The sequence below is a fragment of the Elephas maximus genome, chromosome 22 (genome assembly GCF_024166365.1).
Source record: "Elephas maximus indicus isolate mEleMax1 chromosome 22, mEleMax1 primary haplotype, whole genome shotgun sequence".
In the NCBI taxonomy this organism is placed as follows: Eukaryota; Metazoa; Chordata; class Mammalia; order Proboscidea; family Elephantidae; genus Elephas; species Elephas maximus.
In genome coordinates, this window is record NC_064840.1 from 70,873,703 (window position 1) to 70,889,407 (window position 15,705).

The 15,705-nt window shown below is 35.8% G+C and overlaps 1 protein-coding gene across 2 annotated transcripts in view; it reads right to left on the bottom strand.

Annotated features, from left to right (window-relative positions):
- TNKS (tankyrase) overlaps positions 1-15,705 on the bottom strand; it is a 208,540-nt gene that overhangs the window by 66,298 nt on the left and 126,537 nt on the right. For both annotated transcript variants that reach the window (XM_049866889.1, XM_049866888.1), the window contains exons 6-11: positions 14,493-14,587; positions 12,980-13,046; positions 12,493-12,679; positions 7,921-8,042; positions 6,515-6,606; positions 6,341-6,419 (exon numbers count right to left, since the gene is read on the bottom strand). In XM_049866889.1, coding sequence (XP_049722846.1) covers positions 6,341-6,419; positions 6,515-6,606; positions 7,921-8,042; positions 12,493-12,679; positions 12,980-13,046; positions 14,493-14,587 — 642 coding nt within the window. The remainder of the gene's footprint in view (positions 1-6,340; positions 6,420-6,514; positions 6,607-7,920; positions 8,043-12,492; positions 12,680-12,979; positions 13,047-14,492; positions 14,588-15,705) is intronic.

The following is a 15,705-nucleotide window of genomic DNA, read 5'->3' on the forward strand; positions in this document are numbered from 1 at the left end:
CAGGGTAACAAAACAGAAACTTGGTGATACTGTGATCCTCTCCTCTGAACCCCAACAGCAGTCTAGCTGTACTTCTCTCATTATCTGTACCCCTTTCCAATCTGTGTAATGGATATTCATGTGTTAGACAAAGTTTTTATTAGATTTTAGGTTCCTTAGAAAAGGATCTCGATCAGATTCAAACTTTTTATATCCCCCATAGCAATAAGTACAATGCCTTGCACAAATGGGTGTTTAAAAATAGCTGATAAGTGACTAGCTCACCAGAGCAATAATTGAGTAAATTCTGATGATAAAGAATACTACTTGCAATATGCTGTTCTGTATATTGGATAAACATCAGGGAATATTAAGATATTACCTATCTATACCAAACCCATTCATTCCTCTTTGCCTAGATATTTGAAGGAAAAAAGAATGCCAGTGTTTACAGAATTGCTTAATCTTGAAAAATACACAACTCATTTTATCTGTAATAACAGTATCATGTAACTTGCTATCTAAGGTTTATTAAAGTAGTTATACATATCTCTGGTGGTATGAATATGGCTGGGCATCAGCCCCTATGAGGAGTGAAATAGAGAAAAAAATGACCACAAATTCTTCAACCGTAATTCTGACACGGTAACCAGTGTTTTATTTCAGAAGGTTTTTAATCCTTTAATGTGTTGACAACTCACTTCAGAGTATAGAATTCATCTGAGAAATTAAATTTTAGAAAGAAAATTTAAAAGAGAAATGAAACTAGATTTCTGTTGCCTAGCTGAATTTGAGACTACTACTATTTATTTATTTGTACCGTTGAGTTGATCCCAACTCACAGCAAGCCTGTGAGACAGAGTAAAAGTGCCCCCTAGGGCTTCCTAGGCTGTGACCTTTACGGGAGCAGATCACCAGGCTCACAGCAAGCCTGTGAGACAGAGTAAAAGTGCCCCCTAGGGCTTCCTAGGCTGTGACCTTTACAGGAGCAGATCACCAGGCTCACAGCAAGCCTGTGAGACAGAGTAGAAGTGCCCCCTAGGGCTTCCTAGGCTGTGACCTTTACGGGAGCAGGTCACCAGGTCTCCTCTCCTGCGGAGCAGCTGGTGGGATTGAATCACCGACTTTTCAGTTAGCAGTCAGGTGCTTAACCATTGTACCTCCAGGGCTCCTGAGATGACTATTTACACAAACCTTCAGAATTCCTATGGAATTTTAAGAGAAACAAGCTCACTGAAAAGAGGAATATATAAATTCAAGTTACAATGCTTATATATATTTTTTGCTATATTTTTGATCACATGCCCTGTCTGAAAATTAACTCCCTGAGACAGCTAAGTAGACGAGGCGGCGCCAATCCAACGGCTGTGCTGAGCAAATCGGTGTCTCATTCATATGCTGTCTTTCTCATCCTTGAGACTTGGGAGAGATGGTGTGCGCTGCATGTGGTATACTTTTAAGCCACGGACATTAAAAGAGGGGCTGAAAAGGCCATATTTAGAAACAGTCTGTAGAAAGAAGAATGAAACAGATGAACAAAGCCCAGCAGAAAAAAAAAAAAAATCATGCAGCCTCAGAAAGGGAAAAAGAGAGACAGACAGAGACGCAGACAGAATGTCCGGCAAGGTGCCCAACCATTTCCAAGTTCTCGTTCCTGTCTTCTGTAAATCTCAGTTACAATTCCTGCAGATTAGCTCTGTGGGACAGCCAGATAGTTATCCCACAGAAGCAATAAATATACAAATATACATTTATGTAAATATAAAACATATTTCCCTACGTGTTTAATCTAGATTCATTTGATCTCCGCTAATTTTAACTAAAATACCTCTTAATACACTGGCCCTTTCGAACTCTATTTTCATGTGATCAAACCTCAGATCTCATCTGAACTATAAAAGATGCTTTGGATCTATAATATCTTTAAATGTATTTTAACACCTTTGGGCTAACAGAATCTATTTACCAATCTACCTCTAGAATAGCATTAATGAAAACCGTACAATAGCTAATATGTTCCTCCAAAGGGAGCAAAGACTCTTGATTACTCCTTGATGTGAGAAATAAGCCCATTAAATGCCAATCACTATTGACACAATTTCTTCTTACACACAATATAAATAAATCTGTCAAAGTAAAATATATGAACAATCAAAAGCTATTTCTTCATGTTCCACACATTTAACAGATGCTCACTAGTGGGGAAACGACGGTGCTTTTATGGATGAGAAAAAGCACTTCTGAATTAAATTTTTTTGTTTTTAAGAATTAATAATAACATACGTAGCTGCGGCTTAAGCTCTAACGATAAATCTGAGGATGGTTTCCCAATAGATATTTCTAATTCTAAACTCCCCGTCATATTCTAGTGCTGTATTCCCAACTGCTAGCTGTACCTAAACGCTCCTCTATCCTATCAAAGCGAAGCACAAAATCATTATCAGGGTGGAGGAAAAAAGTTATTCTGTCTAGCATTCTCATTTCCGTTAAAGGTACTCCAGTTTCTAAGTCCATTCTAACACCCACCTCATTTCCAGGCAATACCATTATTCCGTCCTTAGTGGCTTTCATCTTTCTCTTCCTTCTTTATAACTAACACCGCTAAACTGGTTCACTTAAGTAACTGTGTTAATTTCTAAACTGGCATTTCCTGCAGTACCTAACGCACACTCTCGATCCTTTTGCATCTCAATATTTGTAGAGTTAGTGGATCAAAAAGCCATTGTAATGGGATCATATATGTCTTAACCAAAAATTTAGATAATTAATGGGAAATGCATAGTATATAATTGTTTGAAAAGATAAACATGGGAAAAAATATGCTCATACTCACTAGTAAGCAAAACATTGTTTGCCAGGCACTATAATACCTATTTATATACATTAACACACACACATTATATACTTTAGCTCATTTGATTTAAAAAAAAAAAAAAAAAAAACAGCCTGTAGGGGAGATACTAACACCTACCTATCACCTACCGCATGAATCAATTGAGGCTCAGGAAAATTAAGTCCAAGGCCACAAAGCTAAAAAGTAGCACATTCTAGACTTTCAGCATGCCTGTCTAAGTTAGATACAAAATATGTTTAGTTTAAAATGCACGATAAACCTGAACTTTGTATTTATCACCAAACTTTGGATAAAACAATGTTTTGACTTACAAAACTATTAATAAGTTCTATCTGTCCAAGAATGACAAATGAGCTAGTGGTAATTAGATCTCTCTCAAATTCTTCTCTTCTGATTTAACAGCCTAGAGATAGACTCATCACCCACAGGGGAAGACAACAAAGTAGTGGGAGCAGTGGAAGAAGGCTGATTCCTGATTAAGGGGCAGGACTGCTTGTTCAGAAGGTGCTTTCAGAATCAAATGGAAACCATGAGTTGCCCAAAAAGCAAATCAAAATTATGAGTTCCCCTAAAAGAAAATGCAGAACAAACAAAAACTGGGGTCTAACAGTCGATAAGTCAGGTTTTTAGAGGGAATTTTTACTAACACATTAATCACCAGGTACATCCTGAGGAATATCCTCGTCTTGGAACCGGGGATGAGTGAATGGGATGATGGACAATCGGCATCTATTGGTTCATAACCCTGATATAAGTATGATAGTTCCCTTCCCCTTTTAAAGTGCCTAACAGCAGGAGTTCTCAACTGAGTGAGCTACAGAGGAAGGACTAGGGAGGACAGGCTAGTCTAGAAGTCCTTTTCCATCACCGGCAGGGTGTTTGAGCTGTACATGCCCCACTGATGAATAGACGTTACTAAAGAGAATGTACTGTGCACATGAACGGCAGAAAAGTGTTGACCTAGAGCAATGCTGACTAGGATAGGTTATAAAATAATTCTATTATTCATTGAACCTTTATGAAATCAAATGACTCCTGGGAGACAACAAATAAATATGGTTTTCTCAAAATGAAGGGCATTATTCATAGTTTTATAAGAAGATTATAAATGCCATAAAATATTTTTGTAAGTAGATCAATGATCAACATAGAATGCTCTTAAGTGTAGCAGAAAGCCACTTACTTTACGGTATATTCTGCTTGATAGAGCAAGACATCATTTTTATAAAAATACACTAGTTGTACCTACAAAACTACTAATAAATCTGTTATCGTCCTTTTCATTTCCTCCCATCCTGATTTTAATTAAAAACTTCAATTGTTCTTTTGATACAATGATATCCAAAATTTTGGATCATGCACCCTGTGATTAAAAGAAACGTTTGGAGAACCCTCTCAATATTGCGTTTATTTATAAATCATGAGCACGCAGTGCTAGACTATTAGCAACATTTATAAAATTTAAGCAAAAAACAAATCACAAAGAATGAAATACTGATGAAATAAACAATTAAAAATTTTTAAATATTTTAATGACTAATAACACAAACTATCTTTTGGCTCTAATTAAAGAAATTTTTTAAAAATCTTATTACAAAATTGAGATGTAGGGGTTTGAAGGTCTGACTTGAAGTTCAGTTTATTTTGCTGGCTGGTTCCAGCAGCTGTACCAGCTGAGGAGCCTTCACACAGGTATGCAGAGCCAAGGGAAGAAGTACCCTGTTAGCTATGGTCACTAAACCACAATGCTTATTTTTACCATAGTTTACTAAGTATGCAATGGTTTTAACTGCAATTCGCTAGAAAAAATTCATCTTTCTCAGTGTTCTTGTAAACTTATTTGGAGGTGTTGTGTTAAAATATTTTTAATAGGTTCAAAAACCCCCTAAACACAAATTAGGACAAGCTTTTAAACAGGTTAGAAAATTCTGTTTTCACTTTTTTTTTATGTAGCTATGATGTTGGGTGACACATTTACATAATTTTTCAGCAACAAAATCACAAAACAGAGGACATTTTCCAAGAATCTATTTTCAAAATGCTGTCTTCATTTTTAATAGTTTCTTTAAGAAAGCAGTTACTTTCTCATTAACTCTAAAAAATGTAACTTATCTCTAAGGGTCTGATTATGTTTCCTTAAAAAAAAAAAAAAAAAAAACCCTACATGAAAGTAATAGTCATTTGCCATTTCAGAACTATCAGCAAATTTTGAACCCTCTTATTTTCATAAAAGAAAAATGCACAACCACTAAGTATGATAACTCCTGAAAATATTATTCCATGAACTAATCAGAGGACCTCTCTATGATATAAAAGACTGAGAGGACCACACTCTCTGATGATCAAGTATGGTATTTATAAAAGTTCTAACATTTAGGATAAACTCACTGAACCCACTGCCATCGATCTGATTCTGACTCACAGCGACCTTACAGGACACAGTAGAACTGGCCTATAGGGTTTCCAAGGAGCAGCTGATGGATTTGAACTGCTGACCTTTTGGTTAGCAGATGAACTCTGAACCACTGTGCTACCAGGCCTCCAACATTTAGGATAGTACCCATAAATCCACTAATTTGGGCACATGTAAACTGCAGTAGGTCACAGTGTGCTGAAAGTGAACAGTGAATGAGTTTGCTCCTGACAATTCCTCCAGACCATGAGGCCCCATTCTTCCTCAGGTAAGCCTTGGTAGCTGACACAGTTCTCCCCAGCTGACACATGGACTTAGTGAGGGTGCTAGCATCACTCTGTGTATTAAATACTAGCAAATTTTCATTTCTTCATTAGAAAATAAAAATAATATAAATGAAAATTCTGATATTTTTTCTTGTGCCCAATGGCTCATGTAGGCGCCATAGGGTGTCTGCACCTGCTTTGGAGAGCACCCCTTTAAAATATGCACCCTAAGGATTTCAGACTTTGCAAGTCCTGATCTCTGAAAATAACTAGGTTGCTTCCATCCTCCCTCAAGAGATTCATAGGGTTTCAGAGAATATTATTCAGATAATGCCAATAGAAAATGATTATTACAAATTTCATACTTCTTTAGTATAGAGGATATTTGAGAAAATTATCATCAGTAGCAATTTGAAGGAATACAGATTCTTTAAAATAAATATCTTAGGAATTTCTAGTTCGAGATATAATGACTTTCTATCATTTACATAAATCGTTTTATGATAAACATCACTGAAATGTTGACTACCAAAATATATCAATTTTAAAAACAATGTAAAGTTGAAATATATTTCACAGGATAAGACTGTAGCTACGTTTTACTTGCTTTATAGAAGAGTGACGTTCAGTTACAAAGAAACACAAGTGTTTTTACTACTAACAAGGTTTTACATCAGCTTAAAAGCAGAGTCTGTGAATTCAAATACAAGCTAGCAGTCCTTCATGAGATTAATTTATTCAGAGAAATGAGACAGAAGAGCAGCCGTCACAGCAGTGGCAAGTTCCTTAAGGGTGAGCCGGGCGCTTTCTGTCAGGTCCACGCCTTACCTTGGCTCCATGCTTATGCAGAACCTCCATGACATCGTTGTGAGCTCGTTCAGCCGCCACGTGCAGGGGCGTCATAAAACTACGGAGAGCAGAAAAGGAAAAGGTAACTTCCACTCCAACTGCACAGTGCTGCCTATTGAAGAACTGAGCAACCCCTCCCACCATGACACTTACTCTTTATTTTTCTCATTAACATTTGCTCCTTTCCGAAGTAACAATTCTGTCACTTGTTTTCGCTTGGGATGTAGGGAAGCCACAGCACAGTGCTAGAAAATAAACAAAGTCAATAACAGACACTCCTATTTAAAAGTAGATGTCTAATTGAAAGCACCTGCTGACCATTTAGAACACTGCTATCTCAAAGAACATCAGAACATACTTAAGTACTTTAAATTATGGAGAAAATAAAAATTCCTTCTGAATACACTGTAAGTACAAAAGAGTAGCCTTTAAACCAAGGTGAAATTATACTCTTAATTACACATTTAGAGAGACTTCCTTTCTTTTCCTCTAGCTAATAAATGATTATCCCAATATATACGTAATCTACTGAGGGCATGAGTACACTGCCTCTCCAAAGCTCTGATGAAGATGTGTTCTTAGAAATTTTAATTTATCCTAATATTTATACAACTCTTGTATTTGACTTCATTTTATATTAATGTTTACATTAAAATTAAAAAATCACTTACTCCTGAATGAAGTGAAGGCTCCGGGAAAGCAGGCCAGGTTTACTGTGTGGCTAAGTACCTCCTGGCACAATGCTGTGTGGCTTGAGTGTACACGAACCTCAGCTCAAGTCATATTAAATGCATGTATAGTAAGCCCTTTTCAGTTTGGTGACTCTTTTAATGTTGTTTTCAGCAGATACTGACTAAAGTCTGACCACAGTTTGTGCCAGGGAGGTGTGAGAGTGTTACCCGAAGCATACTTAGAGATCTGTGATACAGGCATCACATAGGCTTAAATTCTGAATTCAGGAGTGACAATCACTAACCAGCCTCGTATCAGGGCCTTAATGTGGTCAGTGTCCAGGAAAATGAACTAATCTTTCTGAAGGTGCATTACAAGAAAAAACACGAATAGTTGAAAGATAATTTGTGGTCTCCAACAGAAAATTCATAATCTCATCATGTTTCTAGAATGAATATCATCAGTTCTTTGAATATAATTGCTCCAAAGAATGATGCAAGTATCTTTGAAAACACACTTTAATCTTCTAGAGAAAACAAATATAGTATTTATCTAGCAACCACAAGAAAAAGAAGATTCTATAGGGAAAACCACATCTTGTAATTTATGAAAGCACTGGCCACAAAGTAGATTTGTTATAATAGGTTATATAAAGACAAAGGTAAAAAAATAATTTCCAAATCAAAGTTGAGCAAATGTCTATTCCCTCACCCATGAAAAGAATCATTGCCCAAACCAAATTTAAAAATCAATGCAACCAACATTAAAATGCAAATTCCTGACATTTCAGTTGCTAAAATTACTTTAAGGTTTCTGAAATGAAAATCATATTTCGTGCTTGCAATACTGTTATATACCCAAGGAATGAATTAACAATAAAATCTCACCAGTGCTGTTTCATGAGACTGAGGTTGTTTGAAGTTAATGATTTCCAAAGCAAGTGTTTTTTTAACTTTGGCTAGGTCTGCTTCTCTGGCTGCTTGTAGTAAGGAATGACCTTTAAATTCATCTGTTAGTGAGATAATGATTGACATAATAAAGATTTCATATTCATAAAAATCCTTCCCATGACTATAAATAAGTAGTAGAACTATTAATTTTACATATGCCTCTATTTTGGCAACAGGAGCAATATGACAACATGGTAAAGGTGCAGATTAATGAAAAAATTTTCAAATATATATGTTCTGAGAGAAAACTGATTTAGGCTCTTAGAGTCCATAAAGACACACACACAAAAAGATAAGTCATTGAAACAAAATTTTAAAACTGAGGCAACCTAAATGCTGTAAAGTATCCCAGTGTGTGAGTACGCTGTTAATTATTTAATTGGTTTCCTTTTGGGGGACATTTAAGATCCCTCAGTTGTAAACATATATATATATATATAGATATATATATATTTACCACCACAATTAACTATAGGTAGTGATATAGACAAAGGCATTTAGAGAAACAGTCACCAAAAGATTGATAGTGACTGTCTTGACACAGAAGAGAAAAGCAGTGACTTATAGAGGAAGTGCCAGAGCTGGAAAATTTTTCAAACAACATTTAATATTTTATTATTTGTAAAAGCAGGTCAGAGAATTTTTAAAAAGTCGTTTTTAAATTAATTGCATAAACCAGAATACAATAACGTGTTGGTCTTATTTACCATTTTACAAATTTGGTTTGTATTTTGAGATGCCAACTTATCACCAACTTAACAGAATGCTGAAGATTGCTCTAGAAAGTTACAAATGAGGAATGACCTAAGAGACTTCTTATCTCAGGCCTGGTACTATATTCCTTCTCTTTTCCTTTCACCACTCCTCTGAGGGCCCTATCACTGCTCCTCTCTCTCCCTCAAAAGACAGAGACAAAGACACACAAGTGTAAAAACATGCACTCCTCATTAACTACCATTCATGGTTTAAAACCTCAATTTCTATACTCTGGATCAGCCTTCCTGACCTCCCCCATTATTGGGTAAGAATTCCTTCTTATGAGGTTCACAGCACTTGCACCTGGTCTTATTACAGGACATACCACACTCTCATTTGTTATGGTAGCCCCATCACCTAGCATAGCACTTGGCACATAGTAGATACTCCATAAATATTTGTTGCATGAATGCTGAGTATTTTAGGGCTTTGAACTGGTTGGAACAAGTTCAGCATGGCTGATGAAGCAAAACTGGAACAGACCCAAATTTTTACAATTAGGGTGATCTGGCACAATAGCCAGAATGGGAAAAATTATGGGTTGAGGCCCAGGAATGGGAGACTTGGAACAGGCATAGTGAGCCCTTTCAGGAGCCTGATGTGTGAGACTGGATTACTGGCAGGACTTTGCAGAGTAATACACATTCATAGCGGAGCGGTCAGCTGCCATCTTTGAGCCGGGCACCGCTGTTTCCGACTCTGCCCAAAATCCTACTTAGGGGCCAGAGGTCTTGGTTGCTATGCAACACATATGCTGCCATTGTTCCCTAAGAGGGAGATTAGGTTTCTAGCAGGGCTTTGACTTGTAATTTTTCCCTTTCTGGTTCACTCAAATTTAAAAAATTAGGGTTAGTTCCGGTTTTGCTTCCTCGGCCATGACTCAACTGGGAAGAACTGGTTCAAAGCCCTGGAATATTTGCAAAATAAGTCATGGGAGGAAAAAAAAAAAAGCAAACATTTTTAAAAAAAAACAACTTCCTGTGTAGCGGTACTTTATCATTCTCAATTCCTCAAAGTATAGTGTTTAACATCAGAAACAAAAAATCAAGGTCAAATGAAATGAAAGTAAGCCGGTAAATTCAAATAACAAAATTATAGATTCTCATTTAATGATTAAGTTAGGGACGAATGAATTGAGAGAACTGCAGACCGCCGCATGCAAGGGGCAGGATTCTGACAGCTGCGAAGGAAAGTGATGTGTTGAGGAGCGACCTCAAGCAAAAAGCAGTTTTGCTTGAATCATCAGTTTAGAAAAATTTAAGCTGAATTTAAATCATTCTGGCATTTTCTCTAACGACATATGTTCTAAAAGTATCAAAGTGATAAAGCAATTTTATCTTTTAAATTACTCTCCTAAGTCCAAGAAATATAGCTTGGAAAAAAATTAGCAAGCAAATTCATAAAAAACATTAAAAAAAGACTTTGCAGCACTAAGTAAATTAGGAAATTATAATGCAATTAAACAGCATGATATTTTCTTAAAAAACAAAATGTGAAATATTCCTCATCTTTTAGAAAAGAAGTAAAGATTCTGGCCCAAATTGATTTTCTACATATATGAAAAAAAAAAAATTTTTTTTTTTATATATATAATTGACAAATATTCAAGATTAAAAATAAATAACCCAAAGGAGGGAAAATCTATCAGCTTATAATTGTCCTTCTAAATATCTAAATGTAAAAGTAACATAAAGATTCGTTTTGATACCTCAAGGAAGTTGTTAAGAAGGTCGTAAAACTGCAAATGACTCAAACTTACCCTGAAAACTTAGTATTTATAAAATGCCTAAGAGTTACTCTTTCTAAATGCACTTTTAAAACAAGAATCAAAGCTACTTTCAGTATTTTCAGCTCTCAATATGTGCAGACTTAATCTTATTTGTGTTCAAAAAGATGACAAATAAATAGGTAAGAAAGAGCAGAAAATGTGTGTAAGGAAAATGTTGTATCCATGTGCATGATAGAAAAATATTTTGTTTCCTATATGATTTTCTTTAAAAAAAGAAATTGTAAATGTGAACATGGTAATGAAAACTGCAGTTAGTAAAGGTTCAACTTTGTTAAGTCATTTTCTTCAAATAATTCCTTGGCAGAATCTTATTCGATGAAATAGATATTAAAAAGTCTGAAGAGTATGCCAGTCAGGGAACTGTGCCTTTTATAAAACTATATAAATTTAGGTTAAATTTTCATGTCTACATTGGAATAAGAAAGGGCAGTGAAATGCAATATAAAAACATATAATACTACTCATAATTTAAACAAATGGTTGAAAGAAGGGAAAAGAGTCAATTGGTGACATGGGGACAAAGTTGAGCCAGGCTATAAAACTACAAAAAGAGAAAATTATAAGTTTTAAGTTAAGTCAAATCTAATTCAATAAACTTGCTGGGCACATACTACGCACAACAATACACTGAGCTAGGTGGGGGTGGGTAGATAAGTAGGCCCAAATACAGATGCCATCAACACATTTTTATTAGGTACAAAGCACTGTGCAGGTGCTAAGACAAAGAACAATAAAACCAAAGGTCTTTCTCTCTAAGAATTTAAATTACATTGGAAAGACAGAACACACATGTAGAAAAATGAACTCTATAATGCAAGACAGCATATGGTAAGAGCCGTACAGCTGGGAGAGAGAATAAATGCATTACCAAAAGGACTCACTACAAAGACACCTGCCCAGTTGCAATCTGGTTTGTGCTAGCGTGTAATCTGCTAGGTATCATTTGTTCAAGTACCAAAACAAGTTTAAATTTCCACTTAAAACAGATGAAAATTTCAGGGAACTCTTCTTGGGTTAAGATAACTAGATTAAAACCTGTTGAAACATAAATGACGCCAGCATCATTCTGACTGTGCCTTTTCATTAAATTACCACTTAGCAAAGATTTTCTCAGGTGTTTAACTTATCTAAGCAAGTGTCTAGAAATTGAGATAAAGACTCAAAATGCCTCCACTGAAAGGATTTTTAAGAGAAGCTGACCATGAAGGAACATGTAGAAATGTGGGGGGGTAACAGAAGTTAAGGTGAGAAAATGAGAAATGTTAGCCTTTCACATAGGCCCAATTCTTATATCCTTGGAGGCTACACCAAAAACTGGTACAAAGTTTTCAAAAATTCATCCATCATAAAATAATTAACATGGACTGCAGTGCTGGTTACATGACTGCATGTGCTTGTCCAAAGTCACAGAACTATATACTAAAAAGGACAAATCACACTAGATGCAAAGTATTCTTTAATTTAAAAATAAAACAAAAAGCTTAAATGAGATAATGTGGGTAAGGGGCTTACACAGGGCTTGAGAAATTGAGCTCGAAAATGGTAGATATTATCTATTATCAATAGCATAAGAATATAAGCTCCAGGAGCTTAGAGATTTTCTTCTGCTTTGTTCACTGTTGCATCCCCAGTGCCTGGCACATAACAGGTATTCAATAAAGGATTCGGGATCGACTCCTTCTCATTAGCCTTTAAAAAAAAGAAGTCTCAACGCATGAATTAGAACCAGGTTTAAATAAACACAAAATATATACAAAGTATGTATACAAGTAAGATTCCTGTGGAATTCATGAAGAAAAGTATATGTTTAGCAATGAAGGTGATAAACTTTTAACGATTATAAACTTCCAAGAACTGAAGACTAATTATCTCAATTAGACAAAACACTAGCCCTAATAACTAAAGAGAAATGTGACATTTTAATTTACACCAAGCAATACTGAGTTGAGGATATGAATACATACAAGTCAATCTCTCCCGGAGCTCAGGAGTGGGAGCCATATCCACAGCACTTTTGCCGTGGCAGTTGACTAAGGTAGGGTCCGCACCATGACTAAGTAGCAAAGAGCAAACTTCTACACGATTCTTGGAAGCAGCCTCATGTAGTGGAGTAAACTGCCAGAGATCCATGGCATTCACACAAGCTCCATGCTGAATTGAGAAAAAACTTCCAGGTCAGTGATCATTCCACTGGATCAAAAAAAACTCAGAACACATTAATTTCACTATAAGTTTTGGTTACAACTCTTGGAAATGGCAGTAAATTAATTCCAACTTTAAAAACAGCTGAAAATAAGTTCAATACAATGGTTTCAATTTTTTTAGGCAATGATAATATTTTAAAAACTATTTTATTCTCTTAAAAATCTTATTGCCCCCAAAAACATGAAAATTCATTACAAGTTAGAAAATAACAAGGAAAAAATATTCAGTATTTTTACTTTCTCCTACCTTTAGCAACAGTTCTGTGACTTCATAATGTCCATAGGAACACGCATTATGAAGAGGCACAAGTCCACTAAAGGAAAAAAGGCAAATTAAAATACTTAATGTCCAACAGCCTGTAGTCATTTATCCATGAAGTGCTAAGAAACAAAAATCTAGTAAATCCCAACAGAATTATAAAAATACTTTCAAGTTTTGATACAAGAATTCAAAGCCCAGCTTATGCTCAAACATGTTATGTTTATCATAGTCCTTAACGATGACAATAATAATACCAACGTAAAGAGCATTTAGGTAAACAGAAGGACGTGTCCTAACTGGCATGTTTTACCTATTAAGCATTTACCAAAATAATAATAATGATAATTTGTAGTAAATGGAAATATTCCTACTATTTTAGTCACTTTTGTGGTAATTTCCAGCATATGAATCAAATATCTAACGTATTATAACTTGCATATCAAAGGATTGTTCTAAATGAGTCAGAAGCCCTTTTTTGTGGTGTACTTATCCTGACGGCTCACCTATTGTATACCCATCTGTTGTCAGACAGGCACAAGGAACCAGAGATGTACAAGAGCATCAGGCACTTATGTCCCTATACTATCGGGACATCGTTCACGTACGGCACAAAACCTGGCAAAGCCAAGAGAGAAATAAAACACCCAAAAGTGCAGAGTTGAAATGGATAGATTCCCCTTCTGAAAACTGTCTCAGGTACTGAGTTCTTCATTTTATGTTCCTGACATGGAAAGGGGCAACGTGGAAGAAACCTTCCTCCAGGGCATGTCTTCTCTATGCTACACAAAAGTGTAATATGAATCTGCTTTACCTGGGGAGTAGGTTCGATTAGCTTTACGTATCTTAAGGTGGGATAATGAGAAGTGTTAGCCCATCACATAGAAGGGCAAACCCAAGTCATAGCAGACCCAACTCATATATCATGGATTCTAGATAGAAAACCGGCACGAGGTTTTTCCAAATTCATCCATTCATAAAATAAACGACATAACTGCTTTCTTCTCACCCCCACCCCCATTAAGGACCTCTTAGGCTTTCTCAGTTTAGATGTTTGATTATTTCACCAGGAAAAAAGAATTAGGATGCTTTACACTTATGAGTTTGCTTTATTAATAAGAGATGATCCTTTCATACGTGACAAATATGACAGCCATGCTACTAGATTATCAGAATTTTCTATTTATCTGTCTTATCTGAAATGCAATTAAGAGTTGAAAAATTAGTAACTGCAATTGAGAGAAACAACTCTTAACTTCATATAATAGAATTGTAATAAAATTAAACTGATTCATGAGAAATATCATTAATAAATAGAAGCATGAAAATGAAGTCTGATGTCAAAGCTGTAAACATTTTTAAAGTGCTGTAAGCTATAAAGAAATGGGATATATGGCTTCCTTTGCTTAGTGCTAAAACTTTTAGCATACCAGATAATGAAAACAAAACCAATAACAAGCCATGAATGGACCCACTTAAAGGAAACGAGTGATACACCTACCCTTTGTCTTTTGCATGAACGTCAGCACCGTGCTGAAGAAGAAGTTGAACTATTCGAACTCGGTTGTAGCCCGCTGCTAGATGTAAAGGAGTAGACTAGAAAAGAAAAAAAAGAATTACTGTCCCTGCTTCACATAAATAATTTTTGCTTTGCCATTTAATCTGTATTCAAATTTAAATGGATATTAATATACACAGAAAAATACTAGCTTGAAATGCCAAATTTCACAATTGGCTGGGAGATAGTTCCTTCATCTCAAGGGCAAATTCTAACTTCAGTGCCATCCATCTATTTCCCCTATTTGTTTTTCAAGGCCCTCATTAATCAAACTCCACCCTACCTACCGATGCTAAAGCAAATGGAAGAAAAGGTACAGTAAAAGAGCTGAACAGAAGATTTCAAAGGGCAGTTTGAGGTGACAAAGTAAACTACTATAATGAAATGTGCAAAGACCTGGAGTTAGAAAACCAACTTCTCAAGCTAAAAGAACTAAGGAAAAAAGTCAAGCCTCGAGTTGCAATATTAAATGATTCTATGGACAAAATATTGAATGACATAGAGGCATCAAAAGAAGATGGAAGGAATATACAATACACAGAGTCACTGTACCAAAAAGAATTGGTCCATCTTTAACCATTTCAGGAGGTAGCACATGATCAAGAACCGATGGTACTGAAGGAAGGAGTCCAAGCCACACTGAAGACACTGGCGGAAAAAAAAAAGCTCCAGGAATTGGCAGAATGCTAATTGAGACGTTTTGACAAATTGATGCAATGCTGAAGTGCTGACTCATCTATGACAAGAAATTTGGAAGACAGCTATCTGGCCAACTGACTGGAAGGGATCCATATTTGTGCCCATTCCACAGAAAGATGATCCAAAAGAAAATGGAAATCATCCAACAATATCATTAATATCACACACAAGTAAAACTATGCTGAAGCTAATTCAATAACATTTGCAGCAATACATCAACAGGGAAATGTCGGAAATTCAGGCCAGATTCAGAACAGGACGTGGAATGAGGGATATCACTGCTGATGTCAGATGGATCCTGGCTGAAAGTAGAGAATATCAGAAAGATGTTTATCTGACTATGCAAAGTCATTCAACTGTGTGGATCATAACAAATTACAGATAACACTGTCAAGAATGGGAATTCCAGAACACTTAACTGTGCTCGTGCAGAGCCTAAACATAGACCAAGAGGCAG